The sequence below is a fragment of the Mya arenaria genome, chromosome 16 (genome assembly GCF_026914265.1).
Source record: "Mya arenaria isolate MELC-2E11 chromosome 16, ASM2691426v1".
In the NCBI taxonomy this organism is placed as follows: Eukaryota; Metazoa; Mollusca; class Bivalvia; order Myida; family Myidae; genus Mya; species Mya arenaria.
Genome location: NC_069137.1, coordinates 20,638,128 through 20,658,730, shown reverse-complemented (window position 1 = coordinate 20,658,730; position 20,603 = coordinate 20,638,128). Strand labels below are relative to the sequence as shown.

General features: G+C 32.2%; 1 protein-coding gene across 8 annotated transcripts in view; it reads right to left on the bottom strand.

The window, feature by feature from the left end:
• LOC128221240 (hornerin-like) overlaps positions 1-20,603 on the bottom strand; it is a 102,929-nt gene that overhangs the window by 55,753 nt on the left and 26,573 nt on the right. For 4 of the 8 annotated variants that reach the window (XR_008258926.1, XM_052929766.1, XM_052929765.1 and 1 more), the window contains exons 3-7: positions 17,289-17,419; positions 9,517-9,574; positions 9,160-9,205; positions 7,938-7,961; positions 4,004-4,027 (exon numbers count right to left, since the gene is read on the bottom strand). Coding sequence is in view for 6 of the 8 variants with exons in the window: in XM_052929766.1 (XP_052785726.1) it covers positions 4,004-4,027; positions 7,938-7,961; positions 9,160-9,185 (74 nt within the window). In the remaining 2 variants the exon portion in view is untranslated. Of the gene's footprint in view, positions 1-4,003; positions 4,030-7,937; positions 7,962-9,159; positions 9,206-9,516; positions 9,575-17,288; positions 17,420-17,456; positions 17,542-20,603 lie in introns of those variants that run through there. The other 4 variants (XM_052929767.1, XM_052929768.1, XM_052929770.1 and 1 more) reach the window with 3 other exon arrangements.

Sequence of the window (20,603 nt, the reverse complement as noted above, 5' to 3'; positions counted from 1 at the left end):
ACTGTTGCAATTCTTCCTTAGTCCTGAAAAACATCCATCATTCGTAAATCGAGTGGAGTGTATGTTATGAATTTGTGATGAGCATGTACACCGGAAAAAGGGTTTAGTTGACATATATGATGTTGTTTTATATACATATCGGTGTTTGAATATGTCGCCTTATTTGACACTTATTTTACCATATTGTTAAAAAACAACCCAAAGCCGAGACATGGTATAAAGGCTCTATAGCTTCAAAAACAGATATAAGACCGAATTCATTCAACTTAAAGTAACACATGATGCATTTTATGAGCATGGTTTAATTTCCTGTTGACATGTTATATTTTAGAGTTGGTATGACCGATTACTAATATAGAATTATCTCTTGTTATGACATGCTTGGCATTTGTCATTTGCAAAGACTGGGTTGAGTTTAAAAAAAACTAATGAATTGTACATTTTAAAAACAATTTAATTATAGAAGTGTTTTTTGTTTATAATAAAAAACAAAAAAAAATCAAACGCAAGCTCATTGCGATGCCAATGTCGTTTAATAAATAAGTTGCAACAGGTAATTGTTTTATCAACGTTCCACTTAAAAATGTAAAATGCATTCAACATGATAAAAACGTTTTTCCCTTATTTTTTAAATGTGCTATGTGGGCAAACTCCCTTTGCATATTTAAGTGCCGAATAATACTGCCCAATTACGGTGCTATCAAGCTGTAAATTTAAACATTTTTACGATAACTGAGCTAGTTTTGATCTGAATGAAGGTTCTGTATGTCTGTTGTAACGGATACAAGAAAATTATTTACAACGTTTGAAATCATACACAATAATTATGCCATATATTATAATAACAAATATGGTTCCTCAAAAAACCTTGTACAAATAACAGCGTTCAGGTATGAGAAATTAAAAGAAAACACTATGAAACTTACGACAGCGAAATATAGAGGTAGAAAATATTATTGGAAGTGGGCTGTACTAAGCAAACAACGCCAAACATATGCATAGACACATTTACAGAATACTTTCGGGCTATAACTGATCTGAACGATAAATTGGCTAACGGCCTTACTGTGCCAATTCATAACAAAACGAAGACTCAATGATGCAAACAATTTTACAGGCACTAATGTTTAGTGTCACTGATAATTTATTGTCATATTTAATTAAAAGTATACTGTAAAATTTGTTATCATGTCATTTTGATAGCTTAGGCAGGCTTTATGGTTAAGATTGGAATGACTGACAATATATTCGCCTTGCATGTACTAATAACACTTTTTTTGTTAACCAAAATAAACACTTCTGCACATTTATTGATTTTATTGATTTTACTAAAGCATTAGACAATAATGTAAGGACACACCTTTTGTTTAAGTTAAATAGACAAGAGTAGAGCTTCAAAATAATATAGGTGCAATATTCGAAAGTCACCTTGGATTAAGGCAGGGTGAATACTTTTCACCAATTTTGGTTTTTCTTTATATTAATGAACTAGAAAATGCATTTTACCTGAAAGGAGCCAAAGTAGTCGATACTAGGTTATTATTATTTTCTTACTTATGTACGCAGATGATTTTATATTTTTTGCAAATTCTGCAGAGGAACTTGAATATAATATTGATATAATATGCGATTACTGTAAACAATGAAAACGTTAGGTCAATATAAATAAAACAAAAGTGTTAATTTTCGGAAAAGGCGGAAGATGACCAAGAGCATTAAACATTTTATATGATGATACAGCCATTAAAATTGTCAATCATTTTACTTACTTGTGAATAGTTTTTACAACAAGAGCATATTTTAAGCAGGCAAAACAACACTAGCCGATCAAGCGCAAGCGGCAATATACATATATATATATATATATAAAGAAAATATTTAAATAAATTTTATATATTGCCATATTTAAATGTACAAAGTTAAATCAATTTATTCTAGTAGTTTTTTTTTGTCATGCCCTGGACTCATTTTGCTATGAAGATTTAGCAAGTTGAGATGACTTTAAAAAAAGATCCCTAGCGTTGTGATCCCTTCAAGGTTCACAAGTTTCATACGCAACTTTATATGATAGCAAATTGAACAATGGGAGATAACTTTGCAAAAGAGTGCCACATTGTTTACATTCCAACATCATATGGTCTTTTGATTAAAGTTTAATCAATTCCTTTAATGGTGTCCGAGTTCTGTCTCGGACAAATATGATTAATGAATAAAGGGCTGATACAGGGTTGAGATTGTTTTATAATATTTCTCATACTTTTAACATAACAAACATCTTCAAATGGCCGCAAAATACATAATAAAAATGTATGTGGAGTACAATTCCCTGTTTAGTGAATTATTTCATCCGCTATATATTAATATGTATTATGGAGGCCTTTTGATCCCATACTATGTTGGTATTAATTGAAAAGGCTTCATTAGTTTCATGAGAAAATCAAGAATATGTACGAAACATACAAAATAAAACTAATAATAAATTACAAATAACAATAACTTAACGTATAATAGTGTCTCGGTCATTTAATGTACATATCATTAATCAAAAGGCAACACCGTTTGAAATGATATCAAAACTATATTAGGCTACAAGACATAACTATAAACATAATTAATACTTGCTCAATGAAATGATAATGAAGGTTTTACATCGGATACTTTAATATGTTTTATTTGTTATGTCATTAACTCAGATTCGCATCTTATCAGAAGATGCTTGAAATATTCGCTGAAAGGTATTTAGTCATTAAATATAAGTGTTTATGGAATAACTTTTTATTTCAATGTTATGCCTACATTATTGGCTGTATCTTAATATTAATCAGATAAATCTTTAAAACAAAATACGCATGTTGTAAACCGTTTCAGACCGATTTTGTGATATCTTTGCATCCCTTGAATGGGCGTAAACGCTGCATTTTGATACTTCAACAGTTTGCGTAAATAGTGGTATTTCAAGGAAATAAACAGTACATTCACGCGCCAAAAACATAACTGAAACACCAAAAATGACAGGTAAGAAAGGTTTTGCCGGGGGGGGGGGGTGCAATAGCAAGAGAGAAATAAAGGTAAGTGCAAAAGGTAACACGATAATTTTATACAATTTTAAATGTATATTAACTGAATGACTGACTGACCGAACGATCGCCCGACCGACCGACTGAATACATGTTTGCTTTATGTACTTTGAGTAAAATTTCCACGATGAACGAAGCTTCCCGGAGATGGAATGACTACATGTTTATTACATAAGCATGATAAGTTAATGCATGAATAACAAATATCGGATGGAATATTCAATGCATATGAACGTTTTTAACACATGGTTAAACTGTATTCGTGTGAATAAATTGATCACTCCGAACCACAATGAATGTGTACTATACTTAGATATTATATAATATGATATATTACATAAATTTGTCCTGCTGGGTATATATAAAGTCAATCGGCCCGTATATAACTGTATTTTGATTTAGAAAAATCCGTTTAAATGACGTCAGCGGTCAATATCATATTTAGACGGGTCCGGACTCGCAAAATATGTAATATGGTCCGCTGGTCATACAACTTGTTTGTGCGGCTTGCTATTTTTACAACGCTTAACATTTGTAGCAATTAAACATTATTTGCTTTGTTTAATAAAACACAACTAAAACGCTTTAAAATATTGAATGTTAATATTAAATCGAATGTAAATGGACCTCGGCTAACTCTTCGGTCCAAAATCACTTTCGGTGACTGACTGCCGATCCTTATGATGTCATATGACCCTCAGTGGTGTGTAATATTTCTTAAGAAGTGTATTTCAAAGCAAACATATAATGCATGAAAATTGTAGCACACACTATCGAGATTGTATTTTAACAGTCAAGATCAAATCAATTCTTAATTACTTTTTTCAGTCTTATATCACAGTCGTCTCAAGTCAATTGAAATTATACATTGTTACATTAAATACGTTATGATAAATTCCAAAAATTATATGAAGAAAAATACTTACTTTTGCTTTCTTTTTTCACTCACCCTGTAAAGATAAAACAACATCAGTTGTCATTTGGGATTGATCAATTGATATTGTGTGTTTGTTTCCCGGAAATAACGGTTCTTTGACTTTCTTGATGCTATGTGTTATCACATGATTTACTTGCATCCTAATCAAACAACCGGCATTCCTTTGTTAAAGGAAACAAACGTATATGTACGGAAGAAGGTGTTCATCAACGGTTTACATAGATTATCATAAAATATGTCTACATATGACTCAATTATCACGATAAGCGTTCATCTATTGTTAATAGCGTTTGCATTTTTCAGACATGCATACAACTAAATCATGCCTTAAAAATGTTATAAAAAGCATTTATGGTTCCTTAAATATGTTGCATGGTACAACAATATTTATATTCGGTGCATATTTTCAATATATGGTACAGGACTTACTACCTGTTGGATGCACTGACTGACTGACTGACTGACTGACTGACTGACTGACTGACTGACTGACTGACTGACTGACTGACTGACTGACTGACTGACTGACTGACTGACTGACTGACTGACTGACTGACTGACTGACTGACTGACTGACTGACTGACTGACTGACTGACTGACAGACTGACTGACTGACTGACTGACTGACTGACTGACTGACTGACTGACTGACTGACTGACTGACTGACTGACTGACTGACTGACTGACTGACTGACTGACTGACTGACTGATTTGATCATATTGAGTACAAAATAAAAACATGAAAATATATATTTCATCGTTTGAATTTTCCAATACTGATATTGTACGGGTAGCATTATTTAAAATAAGTTCAGTAAAAAGCCGGCAAGATAAAGGTGTGAAGTGTCACGGTTATTTATCGAGTATGTCGGTGATCGACTAGATCTAAACATTCTTATACAATGATCACTTTAGTCTTTTTTTATTTAATTGGCGAAATAGTTTGATTCTTGCCATTTTCAGCAAGTAACAATTGATACGTATACTGTGCTTTAAACGGATACAACGTCAAACATGATGACTTCATAATTTTAGGATACGTTTAGATAAAAATTATTTATCAACGACGACCTAAGTAAAACGTCATGAAAATATAATTTGTGAAAGGAAATATTAAATAAAACACTTTGCTCGATTTTAGAATTATTATCAAATTGACCGCTGACCAGCATTTATCTTGTTCATACGTCCGTGGACAGCTCCAAGGATGCGTAGTGTGTCTGATAGTTTGTTACAAATGCACATTGAGAAATAAAAAAATATGTACAGCGCAAGTCATATTTTCTGTAAAAGATTTCTTTTTTTAAAGAAAAAGTAGATCAATTAATAAAGTAACTGCAAACTGTGCAAAAAGTCTACGACGCGATTGAAATGCTGTATTCATAATTAGGTATTAGTTTACGTAAACGTTGAATGAATTGCGTGGAAACACATGGTTAGTCCTCAACATATCTATTGAAATATATCTGAATTGTGTTGTTCTAATTTCGATTGATCATTTCCCTACCACTGCCGCAAACAAACTTTAATGTTTCGCAAACTCGAGTCAATAAGCACTCATTTGCACGTTTGTAAGCCTGTACAACGTCTCACCAGTGAAGCTTCAACAACTGCAATGACAACCCTGTCATGGTAAATATTTCAAACATTTATGTTTATATCAAAAGAATCAAAATGTCTAGCCTGCAAGGTTTCCATAAAAGCCATATGTACATCAATAGTAAATGGCTGATAATTTAACCCTCTTGAACAGTTTGGTGCTCTACTTCGTTAACGCATATGCCTTTTTTAACATATTTACCAATTAAGATTGTCTATACCCAAATGCTTCTTATCTGAAATTATTTTCAATCAGCCATGCAAAACGACCGGATATGTTTTATAATTTCTATAGCGGCAAATTAGAATAAACGGATGTACTCACTCCTTTTACTATTAAAAGTCAATAAAGACCGCATGACATGCTCATGATATATTCGGCAAAAAGAAAACCAAACATGCAAACATTAATATAATCTCATGATTGATGGGTGGATATAATAACTAGTGATATACAAACACAAGAGCAGAAAGGTTGCGTGCCCTTCCTTAAGCGTAAATGGGTTGTTCAGTAAAACGTATGTATTTTGATCTTGTATATCTTATGCAAAGTCTTCAAATTTTCATTCGTAAGCAATCAAAGGTCATTTCATCTGACTTTAGCACACTAGCCAAGGCATCCTAACTCATTATTCAATTACTATTTAACAGCTTACATTTAAGTTAAAGCATGTGAAAACTCAATATAACTACATGTAGACACAAGTATAAAGAGGTGAATTAATGGCGGTTTCAGAACGGTTTGGAATTTATCATTTTACACAAAATAGGTATGGGAATGTGGTTAGTTCAAATAATATACATTTTAAAATATAAAACAACAACATTAAATAGTTAATCAAATTCAATTATTTTAATTAAGGCACAATATTATCGATACAGTAGTGAGATAAAAAAAACACTATTTGACACCTAATCAAATTCGTCTCAAGTGATTAAATAAAGTTTTAACAAAATTCAATGTTTTTTCCCTAAGTTATCAGGGCTCTTATAGTTTAAAACTTATTTTTAGTACATTCGGTCTTGAGTAAAAATGGCAATGTTTATATATTTCCTGACAGGATTAAAAAGTGGTCATTTGAGTAAATAGTGCAGTTCGTCATCAATATCGTTCAGATTACGAAAAGTACACTTTCTTCTAATGACCTGTAGTACCGCATTTCGTTTCCACCTACCAACTTCGACATAAAGTTTATGGTTGCTAGCTTATAATTCTGGTTTAACTGTACTATTTAGAGGGTATATTCCAAGTTCTGAGAAGAACATGTAACGTGGATTAATCCTTCTAGTTTTTGTAATCCGGCACAAAAAATACAATGATGCTGCTCAAACAAATCAAGGCTTTCAAAGCAAAAGACTTCACATCCGTAAGATGGAATGGGAACAATAGTATCATCAAAAAGCTTGACTTGTATGTCCAAAGGTCAGTCTAGGTTAATATTCATTTGAAAAATTAGTGAACTTTAAGCCTGTATAGGATAATAATACGTACAATTAAAGAACGCCTGACCTGTGGTCGGGACAATAATATGTTATTTTAAATTAAAATTTTGGCAAGAAGTGGTTAGCTCACGACGATTACCGATATTGTATCTTGCCCATTAATTTATTCTTTTGTATGTATTTTTGTTACAAAATAGGCAAGATTAAATTTCCGAAATCTATTTATTCCAATCAATTCGAGAGAATACTGTTACATTTTATACATCACTTGTTATATGTTTATGATACGGTTGCAATTATGAAATGACATCTCCGATCATTGCCGTAAATAATATATTTAAAGTTTTGTTTTAGTACTTGCGGGTTAGATGTCATCTAATTGATACAGATATACATCTTGATTTTAACATTGATTTATCCGGTCTCCGTTTGCAATACTAAGTAATACATTCACTCATTTTAAACAAATTAAAAAGCTTATTTAGTTAATCTTGAAACAGCACTTCCTCATATATTTCCTGTGGCTTGTTCCGATGAAAAGGTTATTTACATACTTGTTTTACATTTTTTTGAGGTCTTGTTTGATTAACATACTTTGAGTATGATTAACATCTCACGATGAACGAAGCATCATGAGCTTATTTAGCATAGCTTTAAACAGCAAAGAAGTACATTTTAAAGCAAATCAATAATGAATGACAACTGACGTACGAAATATCGAGCTTGCATTTAAACATTCAGGGTGAAAGCAAATCCTAAATTACATCAGGTCTTTGAATCTATTTCAAAGTCGTTTCAAGTTCATGAAAATAATACAGTTTCACATTAGATACGTTACGATATTTTTTTCAAGTTTGTAACATGAAGAGAGAAACTTACCTTACACGTCCTTCAAAAGTCCTCCTGAAAATATCAAATAAACAAACATCAGTTGTCATGTAGGATCGATCTATTGGTAATATGCATATGTGTACACAGACAATAACGGGGTTTGGAATCAAGTGATAAACATGCATCGATATCAGACAGCTGGTCCGTTTTTAAAGGAAAGCAATTGTGTTAACGAGACGTATAAACGGAAGTAGGTGTTCAGCAAAGCTTTATGTCTATCGACCAACATAAACGAAATGTACATATAACTCTCATATTCGAAGTCTTGCGAACATGATTGTAAATCGTGGCCACGAGGAACGGGTAGGAAATTCGTGGCCACGAGGAACGGGTAGGAAATTCGTGGCCACGAGGAACGGGTAGGAAATTCGTGGCCACGAGGAACGGGTAGGAAATTCGTGGCCACGAGGAACGGGTAGAAAATTCGTGGCCACGAGGAATGGGTAGGAAATTCGTGGCCACGAGGAACGGGTTAGAAACTTTTGGCCACGAGTAACGGGTAGGAAATTCGTGGCCACGAGGAGCGGGTAAGATATCGGTTGCCACGAGGAACAGATAGGAAATTCGTGGCCACGAGGAACTGGTGGGACTTGACCTAGTCTTGGGCACGATATAGAAAAAACTCACACTTGTCAACACTCTGCTACGGAACGGTGCCGTATAACAATCTGATTGTTTTTTTTTCAAATTGAAGATTTGTAAAAATAGTTGGCTGAATGTGACTTCTTTAGGTATTATACATAAACATGAACATGGTAATTGTAAAGGTCATTCGATCGCATACTTGTCTGGAAAACCGTTCATAAAAATAATAAAAAAATACCACTGAAGATATTGTAAACATAAAACTGTTTCAAAGGCGAATGGCGCATTTAGGATTATAAACATTTCCTTCGGGTTTGAGTTATTTTACCTAGCTTGTATTGGCATGTTAGGCGAAGTCACCACACACGATTTTATTCAACAATTCCTGAATAAATACCAATGGATGTTGATTGTCATAGTATACAACAAGACACTATCACGGCTTTCGATTTCTAGTGAAATATTAAGGCACCTTCTCCTATAAAATTAACCTAAATTGGTGCATGACCTGATTGAGTATGCTAAGCATTTAATGCCAACCTTGATTGAAGTGTGGTTTTTACACACTGTTATAACAGCCTGCATACTGGTAGTTCAAATGTTCAATGCACGCAAATATACATACTCAGAATTATCCTCCCCGCTGGCCATTTTTAGTCACATATTTGGACCTGAAATAAATAAGCGTTACCTCGTTTTTCGTATAAATTAAATATTGATGTTACATAAATTCTCATATATCGCTGGTAGTGAAGACAATGTGTATGTTAAACGTTTTTATTTCTTATTCTTTTTCTAAATAATGAAAGGCAATATCATGGATTTAAGCTGCACGTATAACATTTGGGCCACTGCTCACATTTAAAGACCATCGCAACCACAACAAAACTATCTACAACAGCATCAAACATCATGAACAACAACAACAATAGCAACAACGAAACAGCAACACAAACAAATAAATAACAATAAAGTTCCTTACCTGTCCCAATGCAACTTGTTTACGAGCAGAGCCAATTTATCGTAAAACACGTTGGTTCCTGCAAATAAAAATGTATGTGCTACATAGTGACATAAAGATTTACTTTCGCTGAAACGCTTAAGCTTCAGCCTTTTGAATCATTGGGATCATTTTACTGTTTTTCAACTATTTCTTTTAGATAATATATATTTCCCCACTCGTTTCGATGCTTTTTTGTTTCCAGTAAAGTAACAAAGCCAGCCAATGACAATTTATACATAAGACTCTTTTCGTAAGAAATTATTCCGATTTGACATATACATGCTTTAAAAATCAACATAGTTATAATCATGGTACAAAATGGGACTTTTATGCACATTTGAAGATCTTTTATTGTAAGAATAAAGAGTTCTTTATGTTTCATTACACCCAGGCCCCAGACTTCAAAGGCTTCAAAGAGCGACAAGTACATATTTTGTCTATTTTTTTTTCGCATTGTCAGAGATTATGAAATAAACAAAACAGTTTCTGGTAAAATAAACTTCAGTTAACAGAAAACTTAAGTTCAAATGAACACAATATTGATAAAAACATCATTTTGATTGATCTTGTGACTCTTCGGAACGGAGCAGTTTTTCCATGTTTCCATTTTCCATGAAAATATATAGCAGTTTTATATAAAAAGTGTTTATATAAAATTCATAAGTAACAGTAAAATATAAAGCAAGCTGGTATAATCATTTTAGGTATTGTCTATGATGTCAATTGAACAATTTAAAAGACATTTTTTGATAGTTTACTGTCAAGTTTTGAAGAACATTTACATAATGTCATGTAACCATACATTTTTATAGCTAATAAAATGCTTAAAAATCGACCTTTTTCTTGTAAAAAAACTCAGTTTGACTTATTCATAAAATGTACTATTTCAAATAAATGCATTTTACTTATGATATATACTCAGAATACAGAGTTTTAAAAATGAGTATACTTTTTAACACAAAATATGTGAAGAAACAAGAACACTAAACGAGCGGAAATGCCCCTCCGAAATTTCAAAGTGAAAGTTCTCAACTTATTTCAATATTATAACATGTTAGCAATCACTGTGGGTAATTTGGTGTCTATATGTTTGCCCATCTGTTTTATTTTGTCATTTGTAATCTAACATTTAGATTTTATTCACATTAATTCTTCAATCTTCAACATTTGAAGTTTGGTCTGTTCCCATGGATTGTACTTGTAGAGTGTGCACAGATTATAACTAATCAATGCAGAGTCAATGCTGATTTGGTGTTCATGCCCCTTCAGGTACTTTACCCATCACAATGTTTTGTGCTGTAAAGGGAAAAAGTTGTACTTTATAGCCTAATTAATAAGTGCAAATTATTGTAATGGCATAATCATACGAAATACACAACAAACAATTTAATATTTCTCAACTTTGTTTTGAAAAACAAGCTGATATACATTATGAAAATTATGAAATCATCATCATCAGCAGCAGCAGCAGCAGCACCACCATCATCACCACCACCTACACCAACACCACCACAACCACAACAACCACCACTTGATTATTGAATACAGTGTGTTTATGAAAACAATAACCAAGTCAAATATTTTTATTTAAAATACTCACATCATCTCTATCAGAATCGACTGCCTTGTGGATAGAAATGGCTGTCAAATCCGTTCTAATGGTTCCAACATTGAACTTAATGCAGGCTGGAATTCTTCGTAACCCAGTGATTTTGACTTTGTAATATTCAGTCATTTTCATGCCTAAAATAAATTAGACTTCTGTAAAAAACTCAGTTTGACTTATTCGTAAAATGTACTATTTCAAATAAATGCATTTTACTTATGATATATACTCAGAATAAAGAGTTTTAAAAATGAGTATACTTTTTAACACAAAATATGCGAAGAAACAAGAACACTAAACGAGCGGAAATGCCCCTCCGAAATTCCAAAGTGAAAGTTCTCAACTTATTTCAATATAATAACATGTTAACAATCACTTTGGGTAATTTGATGTCTATATGTTTGTCCATCTGTTTTATTTTGTCATTTGTAATCTAACATTTAGATTTTATTCACATTAATTCTTCAATCTTCAACATTTGAAGTTTGGTCTGTTCCCATGGATTGTACTTGTAGAGTGTGCACAGATTATAATTAATCAATGCAGAGTCAATGCTGATTTGGTGTTCATGCCCCTTCAGGTACTTTACCCATCACAATGTTTTGTGCTGTAAAGGGAAAAAGTTGTACTTTATAGCCTAATTAATAAGTGCAAATTATTGTAATGGCATAATCATACGAAATACACAACAAACAATTTAATATGTCTCAACTTTGTTTTGAAAAACAAGCTGATATACATTATGAAAATTATGAAATCATCATCATCATCATCATCAGCAGCAGCAGCAGCACCATCACCACCACCACCACCACCACCACCACCTTCACCAACATCACCACAACCACAACAACCACCACTTGATTATTGAATACAGTGTGTTTATAAAAACAATAACCAAGTCAAATATTTTTTATTTAAAATACTCACATCATCTCTATCAGAATCGACTGCCTTGTGGATAGAAATGGCTGTCAAATCCGCTCTAAAGGTTCCAACATTGAATTTAATGCAGGCTGGAATTCTTCGTAACCCAGTGTTTTTGACTTTGTAATATTCAGTCATTTTCCTGCCTAAAATAAATTAGACTTCTGATTATCAACCAGCAGAAACTACCACCTTAAAATCCAAATCCACAAGTATTATACATTCTACACTAATATCTGTTTTAGCCAAGGGTAAGGGGTGGTAGGCACAAATATGCAGTTGTTGTGCATATGGTTGATAATGATATACGACAGTCTGGGGTTTTGATGAGACATACACCAAGCAAATGAGTTTCGCTAATGTCCAAGCAGTCGTGGGTTCGAGCCCCAAAACATGCACAACTTTTGCTCACAGGTTAACATTGAAAATATATTTGTAAACAAATAACGGCTATGTACATGTTATATAGTATGTTAGAAATTGGTCACGTTCCAAATGTACAAAAGTGCATGTAAAATATGTCACAAAATATATGAACATGATGTCTGTACATTTAACTAATAAAAATATTTTAAGAATTACAAAGATAAATTAAAACACAAAAGTTTTGAACACAAACACGTACAAAACTGCTCAAGGTCTACCTACATTCAAAACCCGTTGACAATAATTCTGCATAACCAGTTCCATGATGTTTGTTGACAGTTGTTTTTATTCGACAGAAAATCGTCTCTTACGCGTATAATTCACTTATTATCCATGTGCTACTGTAATGACTCAAGTTGTTATATGTATTGTAATCAACTGTCAGCGTGCACTTTAAGAATATATTTATCTTAAACGTATATTCATGTGAAAAACATGACCGAGTGTCCAAATACTACGATGTAGAAGTTTCATTATTGACCTATGTAAAGCGGGAATATACCTTCTGTTTCTATAAATAGCAACATCCGGTGCAAGCCGAATACGTCGCGATCTGTTACGGCGAGTGGCGATATATGTCGATGTTACCCGAGTTGTACATGGCTAATACCTTAATATTACATTGTTTGTTTACATAATAATTTTATTCTTTGTTTATCAATGGTTTGGGTTGTCTATATTCATAAACAATATTAAACCCCAGTGAACTCTTGTTCCACGGAACTCCTGTTTCACTTACAATTTAAAACTATTCATCATATCATTTATGTATAAGTGCTTTTTTGTGTGGGCTGTTTGTTGTGAATGCTCGTTCGTTTAGCTTATCCCGTGTCGTTTAGGCCCTTTAATTGTGCATTTAAAGATCAAATTGCAGTTTCACAGTGTGTTTTTTTACTCCCATCACATCATCACACAAATATGTATTTGAGGTCATCAACATGATTAATACAAAATGTTGTATATAGACATGTAAATAACCATAATATATATTAACCAAGCTGTTATAAATAAATTAGGAACAACTATAAATAGTTTAAGTACATAAACAGATATAACTATCTAACTGCTGTTAAGGCACCTCCCGTTGAGCTGTAGACGATATTGCTTATGTTTGGGGTTTTTATTGCTGGTTATAAATACAAGTATGATGTCATTTAAAAGGCGGTTGCTTAAAAATTATAAATATGTAAATTACATGATATAAATGCTAAACAAATGAAAACAAGAAAACAGTTGATGCATAGCATCAAGTCGGCGCAAGGTAATTAGAAGAAAAATGTGCATGGAGATAACCAAAAATGGTTATTATTTCAATGATAATATTTTGTTTTATGTTTAGTGTACATATGCTCGAAGGACATTATGGTTAATAATATTGTTACAATAGTTTAAGCCCGGAATTATAGATATTCTGTTTTTTTCCCTAAGCTAATCCTCCGGTTAAAACTAAATTATAACATAAACATACATACGTTTCTTCGGATGAAATAGAGTCAATGGTCTAATACATAGATTTCAATAGCATGAAATTCACCTTTTATTTGTACCGGCATGTTATGTGAATTCCTTGCGTTATATTTTGTATCAGTTTTTGTAACACATTTTACTCATATGAGTATATAGAACGGGGATAAAAATACTATACATCAAATGGGAATTATCTGGAGTTCATTCTTTCGAATGACATTTTCAAAACAAACAATAAAGCTTAAGGTTAATTTTTCAAAACTCGGCATTTTTGCTGTCACCAAGGGAGATTACTGCGTAGGAGGTTAACAAACATAAAGGATATTTTAATAGTACCGTGCAACCTTCATCTATTTGATATCAATCGGAACACCTCGGCCTGTATCTATCTCGGAGATGGCCGAGTTGTTATGATTGAGTTGGTATTAATAATCAATTTTTTAAAATGATAAGCAGGGCTATTATAATTTAAGGTTTCATTATCAATTAAAGTGTAAAGTTTTATAAAACAAACTAAACTTCATATTTTATCATGCAACGTGAACACAATTGAAAGCATTGCTCTGTAATTTATGAACTAGTCCCTAAGTTGGAATATTTCTCTGTGACGGGGGGACTTATACTTTTATGCGCCACAATATCGTTGACAAGCTATGCCAGCATGAAAGTATAATTCCTCCCGTCACAAAGTGTGTCCTCTCATTCCGGTGGGGATATAAGTTGTAATCCTTATTTTGACATTTTGCAAGGATTTTTTTTTTCGATTTTGTTTTGATCCCTTTTTTAATACATAAAACGATATTCATATATACAAAGATTTGTAAGTATTTAAGCCCATATATTAACTGTATCCAGCCGACATGTATTTTGAAACATCGATTTGAATACACGTAACTATTGTCTGCGTAGATTCAGTGTGATTGTAGGATTTTACGAACAAAAAATGAATGATGAAAATGGCAAAAATAACAACAAAATTACGGCTTTTAATTAGTTAAAGACCTAATATCAAGCCTTACACAGAGTAGCAAAATGTCGTTCTACACACTATAACGCAGTGTTCAAAAGAAAGAAAACAACTTTAAACGATTAAACGATTCTTTAACATCTAATCAGTCGCGTACTGTCTGGAGTCTAACTACATAAAAGTGTTATTTTTCAAACATGTGCCCTTTTAACAGTGGCATCGTGACAATTGTTGGCTTCTGTTCAGTAAATATTATTTTAGTTTAAAAAAAACTTTAATGTACACTACTCGTCTATATCTTTCGTTGGAATGGTACCAGAATTTTCTTTGGTATTGGGGGAGTAGGTCAATCACTTCAATTTGCATTCATCTAAAGTCCTAATATAATTGTTATAATTAAGTGACAGGGTAAACCAAACCAAATAAAAGTAAATACTTAACAATGAATGTTCCGCATGCAAAATAATTTTGATTAAATGACAAATATTTTTCAAGATTTCTTCAATCAGCCGCCTGTCTGAATTGCCAGTTGATGACATGTCTGCCTTTGAAAAGGCACAGCCGTAAACATAAGTCAATACTCGGACAATGCGTATTATAGGTACCCATTTACATTAAATGACATAATATAATTGTAAATTTCTTTATAAGAAGTTGAGATTCACCGTAATTAAATTCAGTACATTACATAAAAGTAAATAACAAGTAATTATTGCTCCACAAACTAATTGCATTTGTGTCAAATACAACTTTTCATAGTTAACTCTGAACAGCCGTATGAATGCATTTCTAATAAATGACACATACACCTACAAACAGCTTAGACGTAGAATGAAATCGATAATATTGATAAAGTTCAACAGTGTTTACGAATTGTCGTTCAATTAGACGGCATGTATGTTATTAAAACACCTGATATATAGTTTCAAAACTTTTTGTGCATGGTCGTGGACTTAATACATGTATCCCTATTTTTTGATTCAGTAAAGCTAAATTATCTCATCGTCATGAATTATAACTAGGATATCAATATCGTTTGATGATCTATAAATGTCATCGTTTTATAGAACTATACATGCTATGTTTAAAACACGAAATATAGGCGGTAAATTTTAAGTTTCCTTTCCGAAATACCTCGTTTCATTAGCAAATTACTGTGAAGTGCTTACAAATCAGTTATAAAGCCAAACTGCATCAACGAATATAAGGATCCAGATGCGTGTTGGCAAGGACCTACAGGCGGCAAATTGCATGACCAAAGGAAAAGTAGTGACTTTAGCTTGAGTCGGTCCTATATAGATGAAATTTTACGTTAAGTGTGAAACATGTTTTAATATCAGACCTTGTCATCCTCTAACATGGAAATAATAAAATTAATGCTAACACTGTTTTGCAACATAATAAAACATCAGTAACATAAAACATATATGTGTAAAAGTGTATGAAATATAAACATTCCAGCCTTTAAAGGGACTCTCTCGTTGTCTGGCAAAACATTTATTATCTGAAAAATCGAAATTACAAACAGAAAAACATTCGATAGTTGTCGCTTTGCCATCTCATAAAGTGTTAATTTCCGTTATAAATAAGAGTTTGACACAGTTGACGTAAGTTTTATAGGCAAATCTGCATCTTAGAGTAAAAATATATGTTTCAACATAATTACAAACTTACACCGGTTATATGGTTTGTTTTTAATTAGGCATTTGTTTATATGTCAAAGTAATCTGATAACATTCTACAGCTGGGTTGCCAAACAGAAGGAAAGTTTAATAATTACTCCAAACGATATGTCTAATAAATGTATGAAAATAACCCTATTATAGCAATGGTATAAAAAAGACTGTATTTTTTAATTAATCTCGCACATGAACAAACGTACAGTGTTCACATAGGTGTAAGGCAACTGATAAATAATTAAAGCAAATCGAGTGGCTTTACATATACGCTTGCAAAACTTTCGCAATTTAAAACAATGACGCATACTATGATTAACCGTAACTTCATCTCAGCTATTCAAAATAGTAACACAATGGTTTTCCAAACTAAACAAAAGAAGTTATTGGGATCCCTTCTTCTGAAATGCGTACTGCTTGGTTAGCTAAGTACACACGTTAATATTCATATATATTTGAAAATATATGCATAATATAATATATTTCGAAGATTATTTACATTATCTAGTGTGCGTTTATTTAAATCCAGAATCAAATATTCCATGGCAATAATATTGTGTAAAGCGAGTTTTTCACGAGATACCAAGATTTAAAGATGTTAAAATTATTCCAAAGAACGAGAGTACATTAGTCAAACATATGTTTCCTAGCATCATATATATCCATTTATATAGAATGATACCGTTTTATGTGTAAATATCACTGTCATCTTCAAGAGCAAGAGGCAGTCAATGGTACGGCTCCTTATATAGGTATCATTTGTATCTCCATGATACGAACAAAATATCTTCTATATCGAAGATCTTGTAGCAACTGAAAAAAAAACAAATAGTAAAAAAAGAATACTGACCTTTATATTAAAAGTAACTTTATATCCAAACAGAGGAATCGTGAAACTTAAAGTTCAATTATTTCACTTCTTTAGTTACGTGGAGTCCACTATACTATAGGCTCAGTCACTTTCAGTATAATATATCAAGCTATTCAATTCGTTATATACACCTGTCATTAACAACCCAGTATAACAATAGTGCCCAATCAATCGTCAGATTAACGGCATTCATAATCAATGGACACATAAAGACATTCCCCCATTTACTCGCTGTTCATAATCGTCTATTAACAATAGGCAGTCTACTCTGAAATAATGTTATCAAGGCATACAGAGCAAACAGCCGTAAAATATTTTTTCAAGAAAAAATGCATTGGATCCAATTCAGCATGTTCGAATACAAACAAAAGTACGTTTTTTGCAGAGTTCCGTTGTATACTTATAAAGTTACAGTCAGTTCCATACTGTTGTTCCACAATAAATATGTCCATAAAATGACTATTTAATAATACGTCTGCTTTTCTATTATCTAAAATAATATATATAGTTTAAATAACTTCGTAAATGGGTGATACAGAGTGTTAGCAAGAAAATTTGAAAAGACACCCTTGTCAGTGCCGTGTTATAAAATATCGTATAAAATAATTGTATACTCAATTACCCCAATCTGGACTACCAAAGGAAGAATACGATTAGATAATTGTAAACCTCAATGGAACAAAAAAGCTAAATAGCTTCTAAAATAATGATAATCTGACATTACGCTTGACTTATATACCGAGTAGCTTTGGCCTTAAAAACTACATAACAGCTCTTCTTAATATCGTCACCTGGTATAATTATTTGACCCTGTTTGTATTGTTTTCAAACAAGCTTTAGTATCTTATAGAAGGTTGTGATTAAACATTTTTTTCCAAATATACAAAATAACAAATCATTAATGCCTTATAGAAATGCCTTTTGTTTACAATTTACAGAAAAAAATGCTCAAACGCTCTCTCTAACTAATTGCTTTTTAGCTAAAAACATAGATAGAAAGAAAACTCAAGCGTTACTAAATGGCGTTTAAATCAACAATATCACTTTTTTCCATTTAATAGCAGTTGGATGATGATGATGATGATGACGATGACGATGACTATTGTGAATTAATTACTATTTATTGTAATAAACTTTATATTCCGATCATTGGCCACAGACGATATGTCATTCATTTTTTTAAGATAAAAATTCACAGGATATAGAACAAAATATATTAATCCGTTTCGGTCATAATTATTCATACACTCTATGATAAGACTGATTTTTGTAACAATAACATAAATTAGTTCAACATATAGAAGAAAACCATAACATTACCTGTTTGTATGAATTGCTATTAAGATAAAAGAAAGTTTTGAATAACTCCTAAACAAAGCTATCCACTTTCTTTTATAAGACGACTTTGGTATTAAGCGTCAATAACAGACATACCATATTACTTCATAATTCTTTTTCTAATTGTATAAGTAACTGATATTGAGCAATCATGCTGGTCTTTGGTCTTTATCTGATTGAATGTATGTACACGTATAAGAAGAATGCGCCTAGCAAAGAGTATTATGTCATTTAAAAATGACTCTAAAATCGATACGGTGTCCGTGATATTGTAATATGTTAATTAGAAGATAGCCAAATGACAGTTTGCTTACAAGACGTTAACCACGATAAGAAAACATGTACTTAGACAAGTTATGAATTTCGGACAAATGTAAACTATGTCAGATTTTCACAAATCAATATTGTGTGTTATGCCTGTTGACCCCTTACCATTAGGAGGGGCTAAACAAGATACGGTGTAAAAACTTAACCAGCACTGATCGGAAAACTCATTTGAAATTTAGCGCGAGCGCCTTTATTATTGGTACATGCAATGATTGACAGTGTTTTTTTATTTTGACATGCGCATGCGCGAATAATTTGATCTTCTATTTATCTCAATCGACTCATTAACGGGGTTGAAAGTCAACGAATTGAAAATCAATATTATAATATTAAATTTAACATAATGTTCTGGCATGTATCAAGTGATTGAGTTTTATTACACGTATGGATTACTTATGACGGTGTTTGGAATAGCTTTGCAACATATGAAGTCAGTCCACTTTTCAATCCGTTACCAAATGGTCAAACAAACCAGGTTTAGTACAATAACACTATCCATATGCTGTTTGGCTATAATCACAAATTGTGATCAACTTTTATTTCACCGTATTTGCGATATCAAATTCGCCCAACCAGTAATTACTACAAACATAATTAGTTTCAATTTAGTGTCATGTTGACAGGCAAATTCAGGCTAATGTTTTATTTCAGTTCGTTAAGTGAACATAATCATATCAGTTAAAAAGTAAGAGAACAACACGCTCGATCAGATGTAGATTCAATCCGAGGTAATATCCAGCCTATCTAAAAGTTATATGAATCTTTTACATTGTTGACATTCTATAATAGGAGTTTAAAGCTAGAAGTAATAAAGTGTTTAAGTGGGTGACTAAATGTAAAGAGATATTTAATAGTTCTGGTTTAAAAGACGATTAGTTTTTGAATGACACGATCTTGAATAGGTGTATTGAGGCGACGATAATTATCAGTATCGAATCTTGTCAGTGTGTTAGCCCAATTGTCTGATTGACGGTCCAGGATTAATTGTTTATATAGTAAAACAATAAAACAAAGTCATTGAGATTACGGTCTTAATTCAGAAAATATTCTATAATTATTTATAACATAAATAGATAGCACATTTTATTTTAAAATGTGATATTACCTATCGTGTAAACCGTCCAGCGTTCAATACTATTTCAGACATTAACCAAAATAATTTGTTCCTGTGTGATCAGAAATGCAGGAATCCTTTTATTTTCACTCTCTATCATAGTCTTTTTCAGGCTTCATGGAACGTGTTTGGTCAGTTCAATTTAAATTTGATTTTTTTATCATGCTCTGTGTGTTTCATTTCAAACTTAATGTTTGATTTGTCATCTTCTGGTGTAAAGGGCTTAATTATACAAGCGGATGCTATTATGGTAATACTTTCTAAATCTTTCGCGTAATCTGAAACTCTGTAGGAGTAAACCACATATTTCCGATAGAAATAGAAATGAATGATAATGTTGACTACGC